We start from the raw sequence: 27,813 nt of genomic DNA on the forward strand, positions 1-27,813 counted from the left end.
TTATTTAAAAAATTTTTTTATTCAAACACACACAAAAGTAAGCAATAGTACAATGAGCTTCTCTGTATACAATGCTCAGCTTCAACAGTTATCCACTTATGGCTAACCTTGTTTCAACACTACTCCCATCCACCTCCTCTCTTCCATGTTATCTTGAAGTGAATCCCAGACATCATATCATTCCATCCATAAATATTTCAGTATGTGTCTCTAAAAGATATGAAATCTTTCTCTGAACTATTGTTAAAGGTGAAACAAGATTATTATCACAAGGCCATTACCACAACTAAAAGTATACACAAGAATTCCTTAATATCATCAAATATCCAAATATATCAAATTTCCAATTATCTCAAAAATGTTTTAAGGTTTTTGTTTGAATCAAGATCCAAATAAGGCCTACACATTACCCTTGGATGTAACATTATTTTAAATAGCACTAATTAGTTCACATATCTGTTAGAGGACATCATTTGCAACCTATCCCCAAGGTATGCCTTCTATTCAATGATGAGCCAGGTTCCACATTCTACCCATTCTTTTTTCCTTATCCTTTATTTCTACTAAATTAAATAATCCCAACTCATAGTTATAGGTCATTGGAAACAGTTATCAAGTGTCTGATGTCTCTTTCCAATGGCTAAGGATTCAGAAATCAGAGATTTCTTGATGAAACCTATTTTTGGCCTTCCATCAGATGCTAAACCAATTACAAAGCACATTGAAAATCTGGGAGGATGCATGCTGTAACTTGGGAGATGGGGGCAAATGGGTCCTCCTCACCCACACAGACTGTCTCCAGCTCTGGAAAGCACATCTTCAGAATTACCAAACCAAAAAACCGAACCCACTGCCGTTGAGTCAACCCTATAGAACAGAGTAGAACTGCCATATAGAGCTTCCAAGGATCAGCTGATGGATTCAAACTGCCAACCTTTTGGTTACCATCCATGTTCTTAACCATTGTGCCACCAGGGCACCTCCAAAATTACAGGTATTTCTAACTATGCCCAGTAGTAGACTAATCGCCTCCTTTTACAATGAAATCAAGTATCAGACATTGAGAAAGAGTCTAACTCCAATCGGAGCAGATTAGACCTCAATTTGGTCTTAAGAAGACAGTCTGGTTTCTTGAATCCAGCTAATTGTTTTTCCTCTTGAAATGGGCTGAATTTTCCTTTGGACTCTCTCTACAGGCCAATGCCAGAATTGACAAGTTATCAGAGACAAATCAGCAGTGGACGTGCCATGATGAGGAAAGTCAAGCTCTCCTCCAAGGTCATGGAAAGGCCAAGTGGAAATGGTTGACAAGGGACCAGACTACTTTGGAAAGTGTAGTTAGGAGGACACGGCTAATGCCCAGGCAGGAGGCAATGAGCTTCTAGAGTGGGGAGTGGGCAGGGGCAGATAGAAAAGGAGGCGGGAGGTGTGAGAAATGGAGAGAAGGAGAGGACTGGGGCGGAGAGCTGACTGAATGTGGCGAATAAAGATGGAAGAGGAAGGAATGCAATGACATTTGTGCTTCTGACTCCAGCTGCTGGGAGGCTGTAAACAAACACCCTAAATATACACCCATATGCACATACACACAAAAGGAACCCTCTTCCAAATTGCCCATAGCCCTAGAATGGAAAGAGCCAGGTAATCCGGGAATAGGAAAACATGCCCATGTGAAAAATTCTCCTTGTAGTTATAGCAATGGTTCCAACATTGGCTGCACAGTACAATCACCTGGGGAGTTTTAAAAAGGCCTGTGCCCAGGACCCAGCTCAGGCCAGTTGAATCGGAGTCCCTGGGTATTTTTCAAATCCCACAATCGCTGCCCCCCTCCCCTGCAGGTGGTTCTAATGTGCAGCCAGGACTAAGGACTACTGGACTAACGCACTGACAACAAGGGTTACTTCAGCACAAGGTCATTAACCCGCCTGTTCCAAAACCTGTAGGACTCATTCTTGGAAACATTCACAGCTTGAAGCTTGGTTTGGCTTGGCTTGGCCCCCTGAGAAATGACCTGACCTTTGGACTCACAGGTCTCCAGCGAAAAGAGGCAGGCAGGGTAAGGGGAAGCCTGGCAAAAACTAGGAAAGAAGGGAGCGCAATGTCCCATACGCATGTTTCCCTTTACCATGGCTCAGTGGTTAAGAGCTACGGCTGAGTTTCAACAAGCTGCGGCTGCTAACCAAAAGGTTGGCAGTTGGAATCCACCAGCTGCTCCTTGGATACTCTATGGGGTACTTCTGTTACCAATTGCCAATCTGACACAAAGGGTCCTTGTCTTTTCCTGAGTAAGAATACACATGAAAGACAAACTTCATCTTCGGTAAGCTTTATTTCGTTTGAGTCAAGCAAAAGGAGTCAGCGAGGATCTAAGCCTCTCCAAAAGACTGACTCAAAAAGGAAAGCAAGGCTTGGGCTTATATGAGCTCAGTGGAGACAACAGAGTAATGAATAGTGGGCTTCCTTCAAGGGGCAGGTACTTCTCAGAATGGCGATGCATTTTAATTAGGTTGCGCCCACATCTGGAATCCAAGATGGAACCCACTGATATTCAAGATGGAGTCCTCTTGGCAGCCCTTGGCAATACTTATTACGGGCTATAGTGCAAGTGCACTGATCTTTGGCACTACATCGCCATCTTCAGAGGGCTAAGGAAGGTTAAACAGCAGCCAAACTTTGCTCTTCTGCACATGCAGGAGCCTGTAAAGGGGGAAGGGACTAGAAAAACACTAAGAAAAAGATAGTAATTCATGGGTTGTTTCAATCTTATCTCATGTTGTCAGGGTGGGTTCCTGTTTACCCAACTTCTAGATGGTAATCTTTTAACAGCTCTTTTGTTCAGCTGGCACAGTTAACCCTATCTGTCTCAGTTCTACTGTCCTATAGGATCACTATGAGTCAGAATTGACTCAACAGCATGGGTGGAAGGCAGCAGCTCTGACACCTGTGTGCATCATATTCACACCGGGGTATTTGTCAAAATGCAGATTGCTGGGCACAATGAACCCAAAGAACTAACGGACCGCATGCATCACAGCTTACACCACCCCAAGATCGGGAGAACTAGATGGTGCCCAGCTACCACTATTGACTGCTTTGACAAGATCACAGCAGAGGTTCCCGGACAGAGCAGGAGAAAAATGTGGGACAAAAAATCAAATTCATAAAAAATAAGACCAGACTTACTGGCCTGATAGAGACTGGAGGAACGCGGGAGACTATGGCCCTAAGACACCCCTCTGACTTGGAACTGCCACCTCTCTGACTTGGAACTGCAGCCATTCCAGGAAACCACCTTCCAGCCAAACAATAGACAGGCCTATAAAATAAACAATAACAACAGAAAGAACATGCTCCATAGAACAATTATATGAAACCAAAAGGGCAACATTTGCCTAAAAGATAAGACAGGAAGGGGTAGGAAAAGCAGACGAAGGGAAACAGGGAACCCAAGGCAGAAATGGGGAGAGTGCTGACACAGTATGCGGATTGCAACCAATGTCATGGAATACTTTGTGTACAATTTGTTCAATGACAAACTAATTTGCTCTGTAAACTTTCACCTAAAACATTTTTTTTAATGAAGATTGTTGGGCCCCACTTCCTGAGCCTGAAGGTCTAGGGTGTGGCCCGGGAATCTGCATTTTAACAGGTCCCCAGGGACTCTGACAGGGTTCACAAAACAAACGCTGAGAAACACAGGGAGAGGCCTACAGGAGCAAGTCTGCCTGCCCTCTGCAGTGGCCATGTGCAAGCCAGGGATTCTTTTGTTAATCCTAGACCCTGCCCCTAGAGAGTCTGAGGTGGCGCCCAGCAATCAGTGTTGGAAATGATCCTGGGGCATTACCCAATTCGGGGCCCCCACAGAGAAGTGACCTACCCTACATTTTCTTTTTATCACTGAAGATGGAAGTGAAGCAGGAAGGGCCCTTGGCTCACTTGCTTGTTTTCATGGGAAGGGAAGCTAGGGATTTTCCTAAACTGACTACTGGCATAAAATGCAGGAGCAAGAACAGGAACCCAAGAAAAGAGCTTCAATTTCATCTGGCAGTGGGTCTCAAAGAGTGGTCCCTGATCTGCAGCATTAGCTAGCACTGCTTGTTAGAAATGCAAAATCTTGGCCCCACCTGAGGCCTACTGAATCGGTCATTCTGGGGTGGGGCCCAGACAGCTGTTTCAACAAGCCCTCAGGTGATTCTGATACTCCCTCAAGCTTGAGAACCAGAAGCTCAGATGCTTCAGTGATTTTGGGATTAGGAAAGGCTTCCCACTTCTCCTGGCCATCACCTCAGATCCCTTTGGGGCGGAAAGGCTACATGGCACCCCTCCTGCTCTCGCTGCTAGTGACTGGGAAAGTGCTGCATGACATGGGAGCTGCCCCTGAGAAAGGGAAGCCAAGTTCCGGGCAGCTGTCAGCTGCTCTCCGGCTGACTCCAACTTTGTTTGTGTTTTCTTCAAGCCCGGAGAGCGGCTTGGGGAGAGGCCTTCCCCAGAAAGTAAGTGCACCTGGGACCCTAATTCCCCAAAAAAGCTCTGGTTCAGGAGCCCCAGGGACTAGTCCCACTGTTCTCCCTAGAAAAGCATGGGATACAGCCCAGGAGAGGCCAGACATGTACCCAGGCTCCCCCTTTCCCGGCCCAGGGAAATGCTTTCTCCTCCCCAGGGCCTTCAATCCGTTAGTTCATTTGCATTTCCACTCCAAATATACTGAATTAGAATCTACAGTTTAACAAGATCTCCAGGTGACTCTTACGTATAGAAATTTTCAAGCACCACTGCTCTACTAGTGGTTCTCAGGAATTAGGCCCTAACCAACAGTATTAGCATCCCCTGGGAACTTGTTAGAAATGTAAATTCCCAGCAGGGGTTCAACCTCAACAGGTTCAAAGCCCTGCTCTCTTCCTAGGATGCAGAAGCAAATACTGCCTTTCTGAGGCAGCCTGCAACCAAATGGCAAGACAAAAGCCCTTCTTGGACAAAGACAGTGTCAACACTGGGACCCCACACTTTTAGAAACAGGATCAGGGCTGGGGAGGCTGATCTGGAGGCTGAGGGCACAAAGGCGAGGACTAGCCACCCAGTGAGACAGGGCAAGATCCTCAGTTCTTTCTTTTCTGGACCCAGTGTCTTAGTTATCTAGTACTGCTATAATAGAAACACAAGTGGACGCCTTTAACAAACAGAAATTTACTCTCTCTCAGTATTGTAGGCTAGAAGCCCGAATTCAGGGCATCAACTCCCAGGTCAGCAGTTCGAACCCACCAGCCACTCCAACGGAGAAAGATGTGGTGGTCTTGCCTCATTAACCACAGACAGAGATTAGAATTTACAACACATAGGAAAATTACATTAGATCACAAAACAGAACAACCACATAATCCTGGGAATTTTATGGCCTAGCCAAGTTGACATGTATTGGCGGGGGGGGGGGCACTATTCAGTCCATGACACCCAATTTTGGACCTCTTCTAAGCATTCCAATCAAAGAGAAAGACTAACATGCTCTAAGGAGGGAGTCACCAATATCAAGGCTAACCCAGAATTGCTGGTCAGATTCAGGGTGGCCTTTAGGTGCGGTATAAAAGAGGTCACAACTTTGGAGCAAAAATTCAGGGACTCGCTTGGTTATACTAAAAAAAGCACATTGTATTTTCTTGTCAAAGAACTTTACTTGAGGCAACAACTGAAGGATAATTTAATATCACACTTGCAGGGAAAACATACCAAAAAATCCTTAAATTAAAGCCAAACATTCTTTCCAAGGCACCGCACTGGCATTTTCAGACTGACGGCAGAACGAGTGTTTCCATGAAACAAAATCACGAGTCCAAAGTCTGCCTTTGAAGCAGTTTCCCACTTTCTTTACATCTCTTAAGGCTCAGGGGACAATGCTCGTGGCCTTTCTCAGGGCCAGGTAGCCGGTGACAACGTCGGACGGCAGCCTGCGGATGTAGGCAAACTCTTCAATGGTGCTGAAGCGCAGCTTGCTCTGGGGGTCCGTGTAGTTGGCCTGGGTGAAAAACGGGCACAGTGAACTGCAGAGCGCTCAAGTACAACTTTTAAATCATTTTTTTTTTTCCATTTTACTGACACTGAAATGCATCTTCATTATGTCTTCCCGTCACCGAGAGCACTAAATTGCTCACTTTGGCAAAGGCTCATTAATCTTCCCAGATTGAGAAACGCTTTGGGGTGTGGACAGCAGGAACAGGAATAACCACATCAGACTCTGGACCCTTCTCATGGGCACCTCAAGGGCTACAAGCAACATGTCCAAAACCAAACTCATGATTGCCATTCTTCCCTGCCTTCAGACTCCCTTCTGTTTCAAACAAATGTTCCTGGAGGCAGAGAGTGTAGCCCTACCCCCATCCATGCTTGGCACTCCTGGCCCCCTACCCCTTATACTCCACACAGAGTACAGGTTCCAGGAGGCAGGAGCCCTGTGGTTTGCTAATCACTGTATCCCACTCCTAGTACAGTGCAGAGTATACAGTGGTCCTTCGGTCAGTGTCAGTACAAGGAAGAATGAATGAATGGAACTATCACAGAAAAGAGAACTTGTTTCCCACCGACGTCAAAACTCTCTTTTGGCCTGTTTCCCCATGTGCAAAGCAGAGAAAATAATTCACTTACTATATACCTCAAAGCTTCTGTAGATTTTGAAACATGGGAATGAGTCATTTTGAGTTACTTTTTTAAAAAGCTATACACGATGCCATTAAAGTCCAGACAGACAACATCCAATTACTCATATGTGGATCATCTGCTCCAGGGCTGATCGTCTCTGCGTGGACCTAGACTCACAGTAATCCCGTGATTTAATAAGGAGGGGGAGGCTCTCTAAAGAAGAAGTCTTCGATTCCTCCACTGGAGAGATTTCTAAGGAATTTAACTTCCATGTGCCAGGAAAATCAGATAATTCCTTAAAAGCTACGATTAATTAAAACTGTATACAATAAAACTTTGATTCTTTGACTTGGTCTAGACAGTGCCGTTCTGTACCACGCTTCCTTTAACAGCAGTAATGTAAAAAAATGTAAGGGGAGGCTTAATTAGAAAAACAGTGACGAGTCCTCTTGTGGGTGGGCACCTGGCTGTGAGGCAGGTACACACTGCCTAACCGTCAGAGGTGAGGCTCCCGGGGTCCTGGGCAGGAAGGAGTGCAGGCCTGGGCATCTGGCTTTGATCATCCATCCTCCACAGATGAACCAGGCCCAGTCTGGCTCCATTTCTGTGGCTGCCTCACTCCTACTACCAAGCTGTGCTGAGCCAGCCCGCCCAAGTTCAGACCTCTCTGCCAGGAAGGCTGCTGAAAAAGAACACGGAATACAGAGGCCCTGTGGCACCGACAAAACTTGAACAGACTGGATCTGACCCAGGAGCCAGTGTCCAGTATTTTGAACAGAAGGATGCCAGATGACACCCCAGAGTCAGCCAAATAAAGACTCACTCCCACAGTCCACCCTCCTCTGGATTCCATCCCTCGAGCCTGAATGAGGCAAAGGCTGCCATCCCCAAGGGCAGTCAGCAAACAGCCTTGGGCCCCACTTGCTGCAGGGTGACAGACAGTGTGAATGCCTTCTGGACAGCTGCCAAAGCTTTTCTCACTGCTCACCCGGAGCCACAATTCTTTCCACAGCTCTGAGACAGGGCCAAACACAGGTGTGACCTACATGCCTTCCTGCAGTGCCCAAACACAGGGGAAACAGCCACTTGGCTAGGTGGGAGCAGCTGGCTCAGTGCATACATTAGCAGCCTTTGTTTTTTAATTATGTAACTTTAAATTATACACATAACAGATGAACATATTCTTAAAAACAAAACATTACAGATAAGACTAACGTCCCCTTTCACCACCATCTACCATCCAAAAGTCCTTTGCCTTACCCTGAGGAAACCACTGCTGGGCAGGTCCCCTTCCACACTTGTTTAATGTATACTGTCACAAACGTATATAAACACACCTGATAATCACCTGATACTTTTTTGTGAGTGTGTGTTGACTTTGACATAAGTGGTACCACCCTGTTGATACTGCTTTATACCTTTCAGTCAATAATACATCTTGGAAGTTTATCCATGTTGTTAAATATACCTCTGGCTCATAGAATAGTACGAAAATACCATCGCTGGACCTTTACCTTGCTTCCACCATTTTGCTACTACAAACAGTCTCTCATAAGCATTTCTGCACGTAACTCTTTGTGTACACTATTTCTCTAGGAAGCTGCCTAGAAGGCAAATTGCTGGGTCTTAGGCTTATGCATTTTTTGCCCCAACAGACTGTGTCAAATAGTCCTCCACCAGCGTATATTCCCACCTCAAAACAGCAATATATGAGGACATCCATTCCCTATGAGAGTGACAATATATATAGCCAAATGTCTTAATTCCTTCTCACCTTAAGTAAAAAAAAGGAATCCCTTGTTCTCTTTAGTTTTTTTCTTCATCACCAGTGAGGGTGAATATCTACTTATGGTCATCTGTATTTCCTCTCCTGTAATTGCCCATTTCATATCCTTTATCTTAATTCTTATATACAGTGGGGTAAGATGTTCTAGGTTATATATGACATGACACGTCCCTTACCAATGGCATAAAGGGGCCTGGGACAATACTTCTCACAATGATTCTCATCCCTACTAACGTGTGAAAACCACTGCACTAGCAGATGAGCTGCCTCATAATGGTGAGGATAAAGTGGATATTCTATGGGACCACTCTCCAAGTCTGGTCATAAACCATGGCTTCCACCAGCTCAGCACAAAATAGCACAGGGAAAGATTTCACTTTTGGCTATAAAAGAATAACTGGTACCTCTTCTGCCATAACTATTAAATTGGGTCAAGTGTATAGTAAGACAACTATTTTCAGGCAATAGACAATAGGGAGCACAAGTCTACAACAACTGAGATAAAGGAAATGCAGATGAGCCCCATGATCATCCCAACTCTCTGCCTATGACAATTTCCTGACATGGTTCAGGGGGCAGGGGCTCAAGCATAAGCACAGTACACGCTCTGAGCTGAGGAGGCAGAGGTCAGAGTTAGGGGCTACTGAAGTGGCTACAACTTATATAGCAGGGCATCAGAAGGGAGAGACCTGCACAGGAAAGGGAGAAAAAGTCTGTCATTTCCCATGAGTCCCTGACCACGGGCTCAGCTATTGATTCCTTACTGGAGAGATTTACCAGAGAGTGGATACTTTGGGCTTACGAGAACTGAGAAACTGGAGGTCTAGTAGTACTGGAAGACAAACTTCAAGCCCAGCAGAGTTGAGAGATCTCTGTAAGATACCAGGCATCCAGCTGACACACTAGAAAGACCACAGCTTAGGAGTAAAGATAATGAATGCCCTATTTTTGACAAACCAAAACAAAGCCTAACACCAAACCTCAGTAAGATTGGCAGAGAATAAAGAGTTTGGATGTTAAGTCCAACCAGGTTAAAGGGGCTTGGGAAACAACTGTGCTTTTCACAGACCTGTCCTAAGAAGGTATAAAACCAAGCCTATACCCATTTGGTAACTCCGCTACTGGCCAAAAAAAAAAAAATCAACATTCTTCAGAGAAACTTAACAGAATCTGAAGTTTGTACAATGCATCTTCTACAACACATATATGCACGTGTGTGTATATATATATAGATAGACAGATGTAGATATGGAGAGAGAGAGTAGATATGCAAAGAAACAAGAAAATTTGACACTCAGTTAAGAAAAATGCAGTCAATAGAAACCGGCCCCAAGATAAACTACATGTTGGAGATAGCAGACAGACACTTTAAAGCACATATTATAAATGTGTTAAGGACTTAAAAGAAAAATATCGACTTAATGACTACACAGTCTTAAAAGACAAAGAAATCAACAGAACCAGACTCAAATATGACACAGGTGTTGAAACTATAAGGCTGGCAATTTAAAATAACTACAAAAAATATGTTAAAGGAGCTAAAAGGCAGAAAACATGCTAGACCAATAAGGTTATTTCATCAGAGAAATGGAAACTGTAAGAATCAAACAGAAATGCTGGAAATTAAAATGGCAGTAACAAAGATGAAGAATGCTTTCAATAAGTACACTTGATATAGTAGGGAAAGGACTTGAAGACATGTCAACAGAAATTATCCAAACTGAACTCAGAGATTAAAAACAACAATAACAACAAAACAGAGCAACCAAGAGTTGTGGGACACTATGAAATGGTTTGGAGCCCTGGTGGCACAGTGGTTAAGCTAACCGAAAGGCTGACAGTTTCATCTACCAGCCACTCCTCGGAAACCCCATGGGGCAGTTCTACTCTGTCCTATAGGGTTGCTGTGAGCTGGAATCGACTCGACGGCACCTAACAACAACAACGTTAAATGGTTTAACACGCATATAAATGGAATCCCAGAAGAAGAGAGACAAAGAGGACAAAAGAAATCTTTAAAGAAATAATGGCCAAGAATTGTTGAAATTAATGATAGGTATGAAACCACAGATCCAAGAAGCTCAGAGAACATCAAGCAGGATAAATATCAGAAAAACCTAGACGTAGTATATTCAAACTGCTGAAAACAAAAGACAAAGAGAAAATCTTGAAGGCAGCCAAATGCGGGGAGGGTGGGGGGAGGAACAAAGATAAGAATTGTATCAGACTTCTCGTGAGAAATCATGCAAGTAAAAAGACAACATTTAAAGACTGACATCATAAAAGTGATAAAAGAAAAAATAAACAACCCTGATTTCTATATCCATTGAAAATATCATTCAAAAATGAAGGAGAAATAAAGGCTTTCTTAAAAAACAAAGGTGAAGGAATTCATTGCCAGTAGACCTGCTCTACAAGAAATGTCAAAGGAAATTTTTCTGGTAGAAAGAATATGATACCAGATTGCAACCTAGCTATACACAAAGACTTGAAAAGAGCTGGAAATGGAGTAAATGAAGGTAAAAGAAAATCGATTTTAACTGACCATCTAAAGCACAAACAATAGCAATGTATTATGTGTTTACAGTGTAAGTAAAAGTAAACTATGTGACAATAATAGCAAAAACAATGGGAGAGTGGAATTGGAAATAGGCTATTACAAGATTCTCAAAATACACATCAGGTGATATGATCTTATTTAAACACAGACGCAGATTATTTTAAAATGTGTCTTGTAAACATTAGAGGAACCGTTAAACTTTAGAAGAGGTTTAATAAGTAAATGGAGAAGATAAATAGAATAACAAAAATGCTCAATTGACCTCAGTTATATCATGAGAAAAACATCAGACCAACTCCTGTAGTGGGCAGCCTACAAAATACCTGCCCAGTGCTACTCCAAGCGTTCAAGGTCATCAAAAACAAGGAAAGTCTGAGAAACTGCCACAGCCAAGAGGAAGCTGAGGAGACCTGACAAATAAATGTAATGTGGCATCCTGGATGGGATCCTGGAACAGAAAAGGGACATTAAGTAAAAATTAAGGAAATCTGAACCCCCTGAGTCTATGGCCCCTGGACACCCTGCTAACTCAGAACTGAAACCAATCCCAAAGTCCATCTTTCAGCCGAAGATTAGACAGGCATATAGAACAATAACACACATGAGGGACGTGCTTCTCACTTCAATCGAGTATACAAGACCAACTGGGCAATGCCTGCCCAAAACCAAAGACGAGACGGCAGGATGGGACAGGAAAACCAGACAAATGCACACAGAGAACCCAGGGTATAAAAGGAAAGGGGGGGAGTGCTGACACATTGTGGGGATTGCAACCAATGTCACAAAACAATCTGTGTAAAAATTTTTTAAAGAAAAACCAATTTGCACTGTAAACTTTCACTCAAAGCACAATAAAATTTCTAAAAATTTAAGGAAATCTGAAAAAACTATTGGCTTTGGCTAGAAATAATATATCAGTATTGGTTCATTAACTGTAACAAATACACCACACTAATGATGTTAGTAATAGGGGAAAATGAGTGCAGGGTATATGGGAATTCTCTGTACTACTGTCTCAATACTTCTGTAAATCTAAAACTATTCTAAAAAATAAAGTCTATTTAAAAATGCTCAACAAATCCAAAAAAGAAAAAGAAACAAAAAACAAATGGAATAACTGAAAACAATTAGTAAGACGGTAGATTTAAATCTAACCACATCAATAACCACTTTAAAAGTAAACCTAAAGATACCAGTTCAAAGACAGGTTGTCAGAATGAATAAAAACCAAGACCCAACTGCATGCTTCCTATAAGAACTTCACTTTAAATATAAAGCCACAGATAAGTTAAAAGTAAAGAGATCAAGAGAGAGAGCATGCAAACACAAACCAATAAAAGATGGAGCAGCTGTATTCATTTCAAAGTAGACTCCAGAGCAATGAATACAAGGGATAAAGAGGGACACTACACAATGATAAAGGAATCAATTCTCCAAAAAGACATAACAATCCTAAACATGCAGGCACCTAACATGAGAGCTGTAAAATACATGAGGCAAAAACTGATACATCAGGAAGGAGAAATGGACACTATTGTAGTTGGAGACTCCATTCTCCTCTAATAGTACTTGCCATATTTTAACGCAAATAACGCGTGCCTTCTACTTTTGTGTGCCAGCTGCACCCTCCCCCTGCAAGGTATTTTTGTAAAATGTGCTATGCTAACTTTTTATAGCAACATGTGAAAAAAAAAACTGGTATAGCGGGCCTTACGAAAATACCTTGCGGTGGGGGGGAGTGGTTGGCAAACAAACATAGAAGGCTTGTGTTATCTACGTAAAAATACCGTAATAGAATAAGTAGGCAGAAAATCACTAAGGATTTAGATGACCTAAAAAAATGCTAAAAAACAACTTGACCTAATTAACATTTATAGACCACTCCACCCAACAACAGCAGAATACACATTATTCTCAAGTGCAAATGGACCTTCACCAAGACAGACCATTAGTTTTGTATTGCTGTTGTAAGAAACTATCACAGACTTAGTGGTTTAAACAACACACACTGTTATTTAAGTAGTTTTGTAGGAAAGAAGTCCAACATGGTCTCAGTGGGCTAAAATCAACAGGTCAGAAGGACTGTACTCCTTTCTGGAAGACCTATGGAAATTCTGTTTGCTTGCTTTTTGTAGCTTCTAGAAGCCACCCACAGTGCTTAAGCAGTGGTCCCCTCACTCCATCTTCAAAGGAAGCAATGTCGCATCTCTCTATCACATTCTTGCATAGTACACCCTCCTCCTCTACTCTGAAGGACCCTTGTGATTACATTGGGCCCATGTGGATATCCAGAATAACCTCCCTATTTTAAGATCAGCTGATACAAAAAGAAAAACCAGCGCCGTTGAGTTGATTTTGACTCATCGCAACCCTGTAAGCAACCTTAATTGCATCCACAACCTTCATTCCTCTTTGCAATGTGACATAAAATATTCACAGATTCCAGGGATGAAGACATGGATAGCCCTGCCTACCACAGGGCTATAACAGGAGAATGAATAAACAAATTGTGGTATATTCATATAATGGAATAGTACTCCCCCCCAAAAAAGACGGAACTATTTATACATGAAACAACATTGATAAATCTCAAAAACATCATGCTGAGCCAAAAAAAAAAAAAAAAAGCCAGACATAAAAAAGTACATACCACATGATTCCATTCATATGAAGGTGTAGAACATGCTAATGAATCTACAGTGAGAGCTCAGATTTCTGTTTGCTGGGGGCACGGGTTAGAAACTTACTGCAAAGGGACAAAAAGGAACTCTTGGGAGTAATGGAAATACATCAGTCACAACTCATCACACTGCACATTTAAAATATGTAATATGTAAATTTTAATCGTGTATAAATTATTCTTCAATAAAGTTGATTTTAAGAAGACACAGGAAATCATGAAACTATTCCTGAGGTTAGAAGGATGACATCTGTCTACAGAAGAATCCTGATCAAAAGGAGGAAAATGCAGAACAGAATTTCAGATTTTCATGGAGGCTGGATGAATTCCCAAAACTACTGCCCTGAGATAATCTTTAAACCTTAAACCAAAAATATCCCCTGAAGTCTTCCTAAAACCAAACAACATTTTAGCTTAACCTGCTTTGAGCATTATGCTCTTTTAAGAACTATCTATATGGAATCAAACTGACAAGAGCAACTCGATAGATAGGAACCTTAGGAGGAAGTGAGTTTATATTAATGGGGGAGGAACAACTCAGGAAGGGAGGGTGAGAATGGTTACACAACTCAAAGAATGTAGTCAGTGTCACTGAATTGCACATGCAGAAACTGTTGAATTGGTGTTATGTTTTGCTGTGTATATTCTCAACAACAAAAAAAGATGACTTCTGACAATCCTTTAGCAACCAAGGGGTTCTCTCTAGAAGACCCAAGAGATGTGTCTGGAGCTCAGGAGATCAAAACTCCAGCAGCTCTGATCAACACTGTGTCTCCATTGAGCTGCCCAGGGTATTAGGATGCTTCTTCTCGAATCTCGGCTGTCTCCAGGTCTATTCAGGGGTATTGAAAGTACCTCTCTCTACCAGAATCCAGGCCAGCCTGTCCGTGGTTCCCAACACAGCACTATAACCAAAGATGAATGGCAATAAACGCAACTACAGTGACAGTTACAGGACACTGGTATCAGGCCTGTTCCCGTACCAGAGTTATACAACTACACTCACATACCCTACCCAGAGCACACAGTTCAGGAAGCCGGATGACCTGGGATTTCACCCATGGGAAGCACTGCATGCGACTCACGGAAGAGAAAGCCAGGAGCCAGCTTACGGGAGGGGGCAGCCCAGGTGAAGAGATGTCTTAAAGTAACCTGCAAGTGAAAGTCCCCTGACACGCTAACATTTAGGAGATACACCCTGAGTGGATACAAAAGGAACCCAGCACACATACATTTTATAGGCCTCTCATTCTCCCTGTTATTTTTTAGTAACATTGTATTTAATGGCCTATGTTCAAAAGCTTATGGTACATTCTGAGGAGTGTATACTCTCTGGAGGAAAAGCCAAAATATATGAGAAATTCAGATAGCATAACCAACATATTTTCAAAGATATAGTAAAAACTCAAAAATTTTCCAATGTAAAATTTGTATAACTAATTTGGATCAGTTTGTTGCAGAATTTGGAGTCATACATTTTTATAAAAACATAAATCATACAAATGATGTGTCTGTGAGCTTAAAAAGTGGAGTGCTTCATGATCTCTGTAACTATGAGCAAAAGCCCATCCCTCAAATTTACTAGAGACAAAAAAAGGAGTAAGAAGGTGAGCTGAAGGTGCCTTTACAAGTTCCATGCTTCATTTACATTCTGCCGATAAAGAAATAAGGCTCTCTGAGGTTCAGCAGCTTGCCCAATTCCCACTGTCACAGTAACACTGGTGGTTTTCAGTATGGTTTCAGGAGTCACTGGTGAGGGATGGGGAGAAGGTCAGAGGACCAAACCGAAATAGGAGCCAGCAGGTAGGCAGGCTCCAGGTTTTTGGTACACTTAGATTCTATAGAAAGTCTCATTTGGAAAAGAGGTTCTGATGCTTAAGAATATGATCACTGTGACTATACTGCCTCTTTAGAGAAGCTGAAATGTTAAAAAATAAAATAAAATCATCATCTAAAATCCAGCAAATTTTCAAAAACTAGTTGTTTCTTCCATGTTACCGCCATATAGTTAACCAGCAGAAGTAGCAGAACTGAAACTGGAGTCTCTGGCTTCCTGGAGCAGTCTTCCCTCTAGGCTGCCCACACCGACACCCCAGGTTGGATCTATGAAGGAAATGCATGAACACCTCAGCACAAATCCACTACCTACTCAAAGTGTACGGGCTCCAGGCAGGACCAGCAGTGGTCGATACTCAGCACTGTCTAATAGATGTAACTGTGAAATCTTCTTTTCAAGGTAATAAGTTAGAGAGATGGAATTATACTCACAAGAAGACCTGAAACATCAGAATACTTCTTAGCTGGTTTAAAGGATGGAGGAGCATCAATACTGAAGTCTGGAGGGGGAAAAAAAAAGATAACTAAACTGGCTTAAAACACTCGAATCCTTTATCCTTTTTTCTAATACTGTTTAATAATACTCCTGAAATTTTTACTTTGTGATTAAGTACCCACAGAGTTCTCTGGGGATTAACCGAGGAAGTAAAGGAGGAGCCTTAGGAAGGATGCAGTATGTCATAAACCAGATGTGGGCTCCAGATCCAGCCCTGCCCTATCACCATGGGCTCTCAACTCCAGCAGAACCACTAGAAAGCCTATCTGCCCATAAGCTCCATGCACATCTCAGGCTCCATGGGGTGATGGTGATGAGATGCTAAGCAACCCACTAATTGGGCCCAAGCATCTGGAAACCTACATGTCCACACTCAGACAGATGACTTGCTTACTTGTCACTGGCCTGAGTCACTCCATGGAAGATGTGCAGTGGGACAGATGGGAGAAATCTTGCACCTATCCTTTTCATCAATGTTGAACAGAACACAAAATAGTGTTTTACACTGATTTGGACATACTGCAGCATAAAGCATTTACCCTGAAAAACACTGGCTCATTGAGGACAATAGAGTCGGCCTTTAAGCTGGCTGATAGAAACCCTCCTAAATCTGGCATTTATACTTAAGCCTCCCCGTTCTTGGAAACAAATTTTAAGAGAAGACTTTTGAATAAAAAGTCTGTCTAACAGAAACACTAATATTATCATATCAGGACATATTTCTCCAGGCTGAAATGTTAACAGTGACCCCAAAAACCACACACCCATGCAACACAAACACACAGATTTAACACAGACACAGTTATGAGGAAATATACACATACTTTATCCCTAGATTGATGCCACTGGAAACTCTCAAGCTAAAAATTGTTTCCCTCTACTAATGCAAACACAAGAAAATAATGCAGGTTTGTTGCAACAAAGTTCCCAGTGTGAACATTATAAACACGTGGAACGCTCTAGATGGCTCACAGTTAGGATCGTTCAGTTGCCATGGCAATGCCCTTTCAGAAGCGAGAATTTGTTTCAGGTTCTTCCAGGTTCTGTTCTTCTTGCCAGCTACTGCACCACCGTGGCCAGAATGCTTGAATTAAAAGCAGGGGTTAGAAGAAATAAAAATCAATGGAGACTGCCATCTGAGAGTCTGACATTTATGCTTAATCATAACTGTAATATACTCCTCATTCTATCAGCAATCACTTGTACCCCAGGACTTTTTTTTTTTTTTTAAGTATTACATTGTACACTTTAATCTTAGTTATTAAAAATAAAGCTTTTGGGTTGTAAAAATCCATGAGTTGGTGAGGGAGTAGAAATAAAAGGCTACTTTTCTATATGCACATAGAAAATTAAATCCTTTCTTGGACCTAACCTTGTAGAATTCACTCATGAATTTCCGATCATTTTAAAATAAATTTACTACAAAGTTAGATTTAAACTCATGACCGCATCTCTAAACTCCCCTCTAGGGGCAAGTCTCTGGCTTGTAAACTACTGGTAATCCTGGAAAACCCGTGTAAGCCTCAATCATGGCATGGCAAGCCTTCCAGAAATCTTATTTTTTTGGTTCCATAAAGATGACAAAATAAAATGGGAAAGCATAGCAGAATCTATTGCAGGTGCTCGTAGTAGTGTATTTTCAAAACTAATTAATGAAAAATAAACTTTAATAGTGTACTCTGAGTTGCTGTAATTTATTGCATCTCTCAAGAAGGAAGGGAAGAGAACCCTATTTCTACTTTACAGCAGAACAGCTCAGATTTACTTAAACTAATGAAGAGAAGGGCTCTTTACGGAAGTATTTCAAGCCTCGTCTGAAACGTACGTGAGGCCAATGAAACGAGAAGGGAACAACCACCACGGAAAGGACCAGCTCCCAAAATAGTACCCTTTAACAAACTTCATAGAAGGCACCAAAATCCTTGGGAACTGACACACTGGAAGATCAACAAGAGAGGCCCTTCTTCTCTTGCCCCCTCCCTTCCCACACCAGCCCATGGCGGGAGAAGGCGGCGATTAAGGCTGGGAAAGAGACACCAGCGTCACCTCAGCTGTGGGCCCAGCAAGGTCAGATGCTGAGGCGCATATATTTGGGTTTTTATATCTAAAATACCTTAGATGCTTACCACAAAGTTGGGATCCTTAAATGGCAAAGGTTTGGCAGCTCTTTCCACAGGTCCTGTGCTAAAATCAGAGGGCCCCATTTTATTCTCACTCATGGCTTCCATGCTGATACCCTGAAAACACAGTAAGAATGGTTAGAGGTCAGTTTCTTTTAGCCAAGTTCCCTAACTCTGCTCTCAGTAAGACAGAAGATGCGAGCACATGCAAGGCAAGAGAGGGCACCCAGAGCCCAGCAGGTGCCGTGTGCCAGAGAAGGGCATGCCAGGCTGGGTGCAGCACTCTATGTGCAGAACCCGCAGGAAACTGTCAGGAATCACGGCTGCCATGTTTCCCATCTCCCTATGTGCCAAGCACAGGGTGGCTGTCTCCCCTGAGTGGCTTATTTAATTCTGACAGCCACTACAAGGTGGATGCTATTATCCCTATTTTACAGAAAAGGAAACTGGGGCTCTGGAGGTAGGTTCAAGGCCACACAGTAGTCGACCTTTGGATCTAAACCCAGGTCAGGCCAATTCAAAAGCCCCCACCATCTCTCTAACACCAACATGGTCCCTACTCCTGTTGATGTCAGACTATGTCCTGAAATATTGAGGCAAAAAAGGGTCAACCCTTTCAAGTGTCTAGTCAGCCTGAGAATCCAGGATGGAAACAGCCTCCTTAAGGGGCATGGCAGAATGTGGGCTTCCTAAGGAAGGAAAGCCCTGGGGCACCATGGGTCAGATGGCTGCAGCCACAGGGTGCCCGGAACTAGCAGGTGAGTATGCTTTAAGACAAAAAATTATTTTATGCTAACAATCACAAAGCAAAAACAAGCAAAAGAGATCACTTCAGATTTGTAATGCAATTTCCAATCCTTCCAGACTGCGATAGTCTTTTAAAAATTATATCCCTATCAAGATATAGCACATTTCCATCACCCCAGAAACTTCTCTCATGTCCCTTCCTCATCAATACCCTCCATCCCCAGAGCAACCATTGTTATGATTTCTACCACATTACTTTAGCCAGTTCTAGAACTTCATATACAGTACATGGAATCTGACAGCATGTTCTCTTGCGTCTGGCTCCTTTAGCTCAACATGAAGTTTTTGAGGCTGGACCTTAAGTTGTCTGCCATAATCTTGGTTCTTTCATTCTGATATGATGCTCACTGGTTAGTTCTTAGGATTGTTTCTCTCTCTCACTTAATTTAAGCTTCCCTTTTATAGGTCCAGCCTCCTGGTAGTTCAAGGCCATCGGTTCCTTCCTTGCTGAGTAGTCTTGTCGACAACAACCCTTATGAGTTGTTGTCAGATCCATCAGGAGAATGGCCCTTTCCTTCTAAAACTGGCAGGTTTCCTTGGACCTTCTCACCTCATGTTCCTTCCAGCCAATGGGCCTGGTCTTTCTCCTCTGCTCCTAAAACAAGCCGGTGACTATCACTCTTCTCAACCTGCAAGCAAGCTACAGAGTCCTTGTCAGGTGCCATGGAGTTAAGACGCCAGGCAGTGGTGTTGGTCTTGGAGTGCCAAAAAATGCTCCAAGACTGCATTTTTCCCTTTCTGTTTATGCCTCTTCTATGATTCCTAGTGGGGAAAGCCTCTTGGAAGCCCAAAGCTGCTGTGTGCACAGTGAAAGGGAAGGGGGACAGGGGATTCTTTTCACACAGGCTTTTTGTTCCAAGGCTCCAGTGAGACCTGGGAGAACACCGTCAGGCAGAAATGCCTCCTTTAGGCCGTAAGAGTCAGGCAGGTGGAGCTTCCTCAAAGGCTACTAAGAAAAGTAGGTCCCTAGCAAGTCAGCACAGAGTTGGAAAGTCTGGGAGCTCTGCCAACAGAAAGTACCCACCATGGGACAAGTTCATCTACCGAAAGTAAGGGGATGGTGGTGTGAGGAGAGGGCCAGAAGTCTACATCAGTGACTGTGGGCACCAAGCTAGACAAGAGTTGAGAAGAAAATGAAACTGCCTTTCAAAACAAACCCCTTCTGCTGGCTTGCTCACTCAATCCTCTTCTCTCCCCTCTTCAGCAGGGTCAGATGCCCACTAGGAGGTCAAGCTGAAGACAGGACAAAAAAAGGAAGCCCCCCAACATAAGCTGAGCCATGTCATTCCAGAGCTGCATCCTGCTTCCGAGATAGTGGAGGGCTCTCTCTTCCCTCTCTATCTGGGCTCCAAAAATTACCCCCGCCTCTTAGGCCCAGAATCAGGTTTTCCACTCTTCTTTCCTCTTTATTCCCACTCATGTTACCATAGCCTCATTCTTCCCTTCCCCTCTGCCTCAGCCAAGCTGAAACGCCTGTGTCTACTCATGAGAGGATGAGAGGGAGAGACCTTCTGCCAAGGAAGGATCAAGTCTGTGAGGCTTGGCTGCAATAAAATAAAATAAAAACTGATGTATAGTTTCCATATTACTAAACCACTGTTAACACTAAGAGACTGTACAAGATAAACTGCCCCTCCCTGAGACATGAACGCCCAAAGAAAAGGAAAGGCAGTAACGCCTAGTGGTAACGGCTGCCCACTCTGCGCAGCACTAAAAGCAGTGATATAAGTCCCAGGGAAGAGGAAGCCGGCCTGCTATCAAACACATACACGCCTGCCGCTGAGACTGGTGCCAGTGAGACCTCAGGTCTCAGCCTAGGTCTGCCCAACCGTAGACAAATAAAGCCAGGTGTTGTTGAGTGGACTCCGACTCATGGCTACCCCACGTGTATCAGGGTAGAACTGTGCTCCACAGGGCTTTCAGTGGCTGATTTTTGGGCAGTAGATTGCCAGGCCTTTCTTCAGAGGCACCTCTAGGTGGACTCAAATTGTCAACCTTTTGGTTAGCAGCTAAATGCATTAACTGTTTGCACCACCCAGGGACTCCCCAAACTATAGAACTCCAGAAAAATTATTTTGCCTGTCCAGATAGATAGCTTGCATGACTTTGACGCACGCGTAAGGATAATGTGGGCATTCTGTCTATGGTTACAAAGAAGTGAGACAAATGCCCTTTGTCTTTTCACTGAGAAATCAAATGCCCAGTGACAGTTACCAACAGTATTTTAGATTCAAAGAGCTGACCTCAGTCAAAAACTACAGGGTTACTGAAAAGTTACTTTAAACAGCCAAAATGTGAGATACAACCTAAATATTCAAGAAAGTCAATTAAATAAGAGCACTAATTCCTTGGAACATACTGCAGCCATTAAAAAGTCGAACAGATTCTCAACAGCAGCAACAAAATAAATAAAACTATACTTTAAAAAGTCTAATTGAGGAGAATATCAACTAGAGAAATGTTACTAAGAAATGTTCCTAATGTTACTAAGTAAACAGGGTATACAATGTTATATGCTGAATACAATTATGAAAAATGATACATGTAGAAAATACAAATTATAAGTTTCAGGGAAAGATACTGGGTGACTCATGTCCACTTTGAAAAAGTAACATTAAAAATAGAAAAAAGCAGCTAATAAAATTTAAAATTATCATGATTATTTTTAAAGGTTGGGGGTAGAATGGCTATTAAATGAAAAAAAACAAATCAGTCCAGAATTCTCTGGCTACTTCCAATTATAGAAAATTTCTGTCATCATCTGCACTCTCCACTATCCTAAAGAAGCAACAGCTACCTCTTGACTTGTTCAGATGCTTTGCTGTTTATTAACCATCAAATCCAGTCTATTAAGTAATTCTCAGTCTACAGGTCTTTTAGGTTTCTCAGTAAATTTTATCAACATGAATAGGCATTTGAAAAGCCTAAAATACCTCATACTGATTCAGTAAAATTCCCCCAAAATGCATTTCTCAGTACCATGGATTTGGTTATACCAGAGATCTAATTATGTCTTCCAAAGTAGAGAGTGATAGACTATATCAAGAGAGGCAGTTAAAAAAAAAAAAAGATGAATGTGAATGTGGACTCTGGACAGCCTGTCTGGGTTGGAATCCTGCCTCTACCATTTATTAGCTGTGTAACCTTGGGCAGGTTACTTAACCTCTCTGTGCCTCAGTCCTTTTATCTGTAAAATGGGGAGGATAACAACTCACAGAGGGTTGTTTAAATAATTAAATAATACTCAGAATTTAGAACAGTTTCTGGCTCTGTTCTATAAATTATATATTCCACAATATAAATGCTTAATGCATATTATTATTATTAATACATCTTTTGGTTTCGCACAGTGTATCTGTCCCCGAACTCACCAAGTAACACTCATCATTTCCAAAGTGTCATGACCAGAATGAATAGGAAATGACAACTTTCTAGATTACCACATAATGATCAATAACTACACCAGTTACACTGAAAACATAAAACCAAACACAGAGCTGTAATTCTAAGATGGCAACCTGCACAACTAGCCAAGCTTAATCACTTAAGAGTAATTTCTGCTGAATTAAAGATCCATCTTGATGGAATGATAAAATTGTTTTAGTACTATTAAACTATTTAATACTATTTACTGGTCCTGGTATAAACAAAACTGCTAGAAATGCTTTGCTCAGCGTACTTTTATCTCAAAAATATTTCCTTCAGCTCCTGCAGACTCCTGAGCATAAAGCCCTTTGATGTTCATCTACCCATTCACATTTACTTCAGAAACCGCATGCACATTTCTGGAAAATGAAACCCACCTCAAGAATCCATGACATGGGAGTCACTGTATAGGAAGCAGTGAGTTTCCATTTATGATAACAGATAATTTGGCAACAATTACTGCAGAGGGCTGCACAACGTGATTAACGTAATTGATATCACCTCGCTGTACACGTGAAAAATGTTAAATTGGCAAATGCTGCATTGTATACATTTTTATAACAATTAAGAAGAAGAATCCCCGATACCAAGTCATTATCAAAAATTCCAAAAGGCACTCTAGGGTCCTGTGTAAATGTCCTTTGTAAAATTTTAAATCCTACAAATGTTCTACACACTCTGCTTTAAAAAAAAAAAAAACAACAGAATAGCTGAAAATATTGAACTTGAAACTCTTGAACTAGGGAAATTTAGATGCTGAAGGATCTGTAGAATCCCTTCTACCTCAAGAAACTCAGTTATTTATATAAAAATACTCACTCCCTCCACTAAGGAAGCCTGGGGCAGTCTGAGTTAACCTTGTATGTGCTCCTGTACAGAGCTCTGAGATTAGAATGCTTTGCCCAGCTAAACCCCACCACCACTCAAAGGCCACCTCAAGCCCCTCGGCCTCCCACCACTCTCCTCTGACTGCCATCGCCAACACTGAGTCCTCATCCTTCTGTATCCTGCCACACTAGGGCACCAACATATAATCAGCTTTGGCTCACGGTTAGAAATTACTATATTTTCCTAGATAGGAAATACTAAGTTTTCTTAGATTGAATTCTAAGATGGCTCCCAAGACTCCTGTACCCTGGTGAACACAAACTTTCTTCCAGTTATTCGTCAAACACTAATCTAGGTACTGCTGGAAAGGGATTTTGTCAATGTAATTAAGATCCCAAATCAGCTGACCTTTGAAAAAAAAAGATTATCTAGGAGGGCCTCCCCTAATCACATAAACCCTTTAAATCTGGGTCTAGATGCCAAAGGCGGTAAGTCAGGAGCATGAGGGATTGGCTTTGAAGATGGAAGAGGCCATGTGGGAAGGAATGTCGGCAGTGGCTGACTGCAGCAAGGAAACTGGGACCACAGTCTTACCACTACAAAGAACTCAATTCTACCCACGACCTGAATGAACCTGAAAGTGGATTTTTCCCCAGAGTCTCCAGACAAGAATTCAGTCCAGCCAACACTTTGGTTTCAGCCTTGTGATACCCTGAGCAGAAAACCAACCCAGTCACATTATGCCAGGCCTTCTGACTTACAAACTGTGAGCTAATAAATGGATGTTATTTTAAGCCATAAATTTGTGTCTCTCCTTCTGGAAATTTTTGGAAGGGCAGGGACAAGCTATAATCCTTTGAAATGTCTTAAGCATACTACTGGGAACACAACAGAAATACAATACAGTAGGTTCTTGCTGATTGAACTGAACTGAAATAGCAGGAGGACTGAGCAAGAGACACACATGAGAACCATCTCAGGAAGATTCCAGGCAGTCCTCAGGGCAGCACTGTGCTGATGCCAGCTTATGTTGTAGATTAAGGAACTGGAGTGCAAGGAAGCCAAGCTTTTTCTTTCCTTATGGGGAGCCCTGGTGGCACAGTGGTTAAGAGCTCGGCTGCTAACCAAAAATGTCGGCAGTTTGAATCCACCAGCTGCTCCTTGGAAACCCTCCGGGGCAGTTCTACTGTCCTATAGGGTCACTATGAGTCAGAATCGACTCAATGACAATAGGTTTGGGTTTTTTTGGTAAGGGACGCTGAGGGTGACCTGGGGTAACTGGTTACTGCACCTCACTAGCTAAATGTCAGCTGGGAAGGGAAGGGAAGCAAAGACAAAAAAATTCACTATTACCGGAAAAGCCAGGTTTTCCAGCCTCTCCTGAGGGTTTACTCAGGTTCCTTAGATGTAGAGGACCTAGAGGAAGTGTGAGGCAACCCTTCTCTTTATTAAGAACCCTGAGGCCACCAAAGTTGTGGTTTCCACCAAGTTGGGTTACTGGAAATTTCCAGCACCCTGAAGGCTTTTGGTCACAATCTGAAGCTTGATGTGATGGGAGTTGATACATACTACCTTTGGATGCAAAATAATCATTCCTTCTCATATGTACTGACTGCATTCTTTGGTCTTGGCACCATTAGCTATCAAAACTCAAAATGTACATGCTGGAAGAAAGTACTCATGATGCATGTGTCTGGCAAAGGACTCACATCAAGAGTGTTACAGATTAAATTTGTCTGCCAAAAAAGTTATGTTGAAATCCTAATTCCTATTTGGAAATACGGGGGGTTCTTCTGTTGTGTTAACCCTAGAGTAGGGTTGGTCCTAAACCTACTTCTGAATGATGTCTTATAAAAAGGGCAGAATCGACACAGACACACAAACACAGGGGAAGACAGATGCCATATAAGGATCAATTACAAGCAAATGGACACCAAGATTGCCAGCAGACAACCAGAAACTAGGAGTGAGGCCCACAAAAGGAATCAACATGGCCGAGATGCTGGTTTGGACTTTTAGCCCCCAGAATTGTGAGATAATAAATTTCTGTTCTTTAAAGCCATTCACTTGTGGTATCTTCTATCAGGGAAGCACTAGGTATCTATGATAGAGTACATAAAGAATACTTACAAATCAATAATAAACAGCCCAATTAAAAAATAATAATCAAGCACTTCACAAAAGCTACTGGAATGATCAATAAGCATATGAAAAGGGGCTTGATATCATTCGTCATCGAAGAAACAAAAAATTAAAATAACAATGAGATACCACAACACATCCACCAGAATGGCTAAAAGTAAAAAGACTGACAATGCCAAGTATTGCTGAGTATGTGAAGCAACTCCAACACTCACTGATGGTGGGAATACAAAATAATGCATTCTCTACATTGAAAAATACTATTTAACCATTTCTGATTGAGTTAAACATGTGTCTACCTATGACCCAGCAATTCTACTAGCCATCTACCCAAAGGAAATGAAAGCATATAACCACACAAGACTTGTAAAGAATGTTTAGAGTAGCTTATGTGTAAAAGCCAAAAATAATTGGAATCAGTGAAATGTCCATCAGTTGTGGTATGTTCATACAATGGATTACTGGGGGTGGCACTGTTACAGATAACATAAAGGCATCCCAAAAGCACTGTTCAACAGAGAAACCCAGACAAACACAAATTTGTTATGCATACAGAGAGGGAGGTAGCTGCCTTCGAGCAGACTCCAACTCATGGGAACCCCTTGTGTGAAAGTTGCTCAGCCCTGTGTCATTCTCACAACCACCTTCTCACGATAACTGGCATTGTTGCAGCTATGGTGCCAATACATCTCATTAAAGTCCTCCCTCGCCCTCAGAGGCCCTCTACTTCACCAAACATGAGGTCCTCTTCTAGCAAAATGATCCCTCCTGATGACACACCCAAAACAAGCAAGTCAGAAAATGTTCTGCTGCAACCCATAAGGTTTTCACTGGATAATTTTTGGAAGTAGGTTGCCAGGCCTTTTTTCCTAGTTCAACTTAGTACGGGAGTTCCACTGAAACCTGTACACCATGGGTGACCTGGCTGGTATTTGAAATACCAGTTACGTAGCTTTCTGCATCACAGCAACACACAAATCACCACAGTACAACAAACTGACAGACTATGGATGGATATTACGTGTAATTCCATCTACTTTATGTTCAAGAACAGGCAAAGCCAATCTACAGTGAAAGACGTCAGATGTCTGTGGTTATCTCTGGTGAGGAGAGAAAAGTACTGACTGGAAGACGTCATCAGGGGATTTTTCTGGAGCTCTGGGAATGTTCTCTGCATCTGGGTGGTGATCATATAGGTGTATATCAAAAAAAAAGTTTTTGCCATCAAGTCGATTCCGACGCACAGTGAACCTACAGGACAGAATAAACTGCCCCATAGTGTTTCCAAGGAGCAGCTGGTGGATTAGAACTGCTGACCTTTTCATTTGCAGCCCAGTTCTTAACCACAGCACCACCAGGGCTCCACATAGGTGTATACGTATGTAAACAGTCATTGAGCTGTACTCTCAAGATCTGTACATGTTAGTGTACGTAAATCATACCCCAATAAAGTACTAAAAAGAAAAAAAAAAAAACACTACCAATTACCCCTTGAAGAAACAACAGGGACGAGCCTTTCACAACTCTAGAACAGCCTCCGGGTGATGGTGCCACAGATGTGCTGGGAGGACAAAGTAACACCATCTCTGCTCTCTAATTGTTCCGAATACAACGCAAGAGCCAGAAAAACACACTAACCAAACCACTCCTCTGCTTAAAATTCTTAGCTGGAATTGCGAGGCCTCTGGGAAGTCTGCGCCAGTGCTGTGCTCAGTGATTTAAAGCTATTATCTCATTTAACTCTCATAGCAACCCCATGAGGTAAGACAGACCAAACCCACTTCAGATGGGTGAAGAGAACTTTCTATTCCCACCTCACAGGCCTGCGACAAATGTCTGTGGAACTGATGAAGGTGAAGCAAGCTAACTTCTGAAACAGAAGTTCCCAACGTCGCTCTAAACATGACCTCGAGGGAAAAGAATGGCCTTTCGATTACGCCAGGAGTAACTTTCCCACCTTCCCATCTCTCCCCATGGACAACGCAAGGCTGGTGGTTCTTCACTAGACAAATCCTACATTTATAAACTAAGGACAAAAACATTTCTTTTGCACCAGAGACCACCATTCGCCAAAGCACGCACGAGCACGCGCTCCGCCCTTGCCACGCACGGTTCCGCGCAAGCGTATGGACAGGCATTCTTGGCCCCTGCACGGCCCCTAACTCCGCCCCGCGCGGCTCCGCGCACGCGCAGGCTGGGGGGCGGGTCTTACCTGAGCATAGTTGGAGGCGGCCACCCTTTTTTTCTTAGTGGCGCTGTAACCTCCGGCGCTGCTTCCGTTGTTGGCAGGACTGGCTGGCCGCTTCTTGCTGTTCCGGGCTATGCCCGGAGTGGAGCTGGTGGCCACAATTGGAATTTGAGCCGCCATCCCTCCCGAGTCGGTCTCCGCCCTTCCCCACCGATTTCCCTGTACAGCGCTGAAACTTCCGGGTTGCCGCTGCTTCCGTCTTAACGCCTGAAAACCCGGCCTGGATTCTCAAACGGTTCGCAGACTTCTCTCGGCCA

General features: G+C 42.7%; 1 protein-coding gene across 1 annotated transcript; it reads right to left on the reverse strand.

Moving 5' to 3' along the window:
- Positions 1 to 27,813, reverse strand: INO80C (INO80 complex subunit C). Its single transcript, XM_049901145.1, has 5 exons — positions 27,521 to 27,813; positions 18,112 to 18,222; positions 16,958 to 17,069; positions 15,922 to 15,989; positions 1 to 6,007 (listed from the first exon to the last, which is right to left on the reverse strand). Exons 1-5 carry the CDS (start codon positions 27,674 to 27,676, stop codon positions 5,876 to 5,878), a joined length of 579 nt encoding a protein of 192 aa, XP_049757102.1. The 5' UTR covers positions 27,677 to 27,813; the 3' UTR covers positions 1 to 5,875.

The sequence above is a fragment of the Elephas maximus genome, chromosome 11, assembly GCF_024166365.1.
Source record: "Elephas maximus indicus isolate mEleMax1 chromosome 11, mEleMax1 primary haplotype, whole genome shotgun sequence".
NCBI lineage: Eukaryota > Metazoa > Chordata > Mammalia > Proboscidea > Elephantidae > Elephas > Elephas maximus.

What these genes read in the sequence shown, in the direction of transcription:
- INO80C (XM_049901145.1), bottom strand. Translation starts at nt 27,676, where the DNA reads ATGGCGGCTCAAATTCCAATTGTGGCCACCAGCTCCACTCCGGGCATA. An exon ending in TTAAGGATCCCAACTTTGTG is followed by an intron (nt 17,070 to 18,111) that starts GTAAGCATCTAA and finishes TTTTAATTCAAG; the next exon opens with CATTCTGGCCACGGTGGTGC. An exon ending in GCAACTGAACGATCCTAACT is followed by an intron (nt 15,990 to 16,957) that starts GTGAGCCATCTA and finishes TTCCCCCTCCAG; the next exon opens with ACTTCAGTATTGATGCTCCT.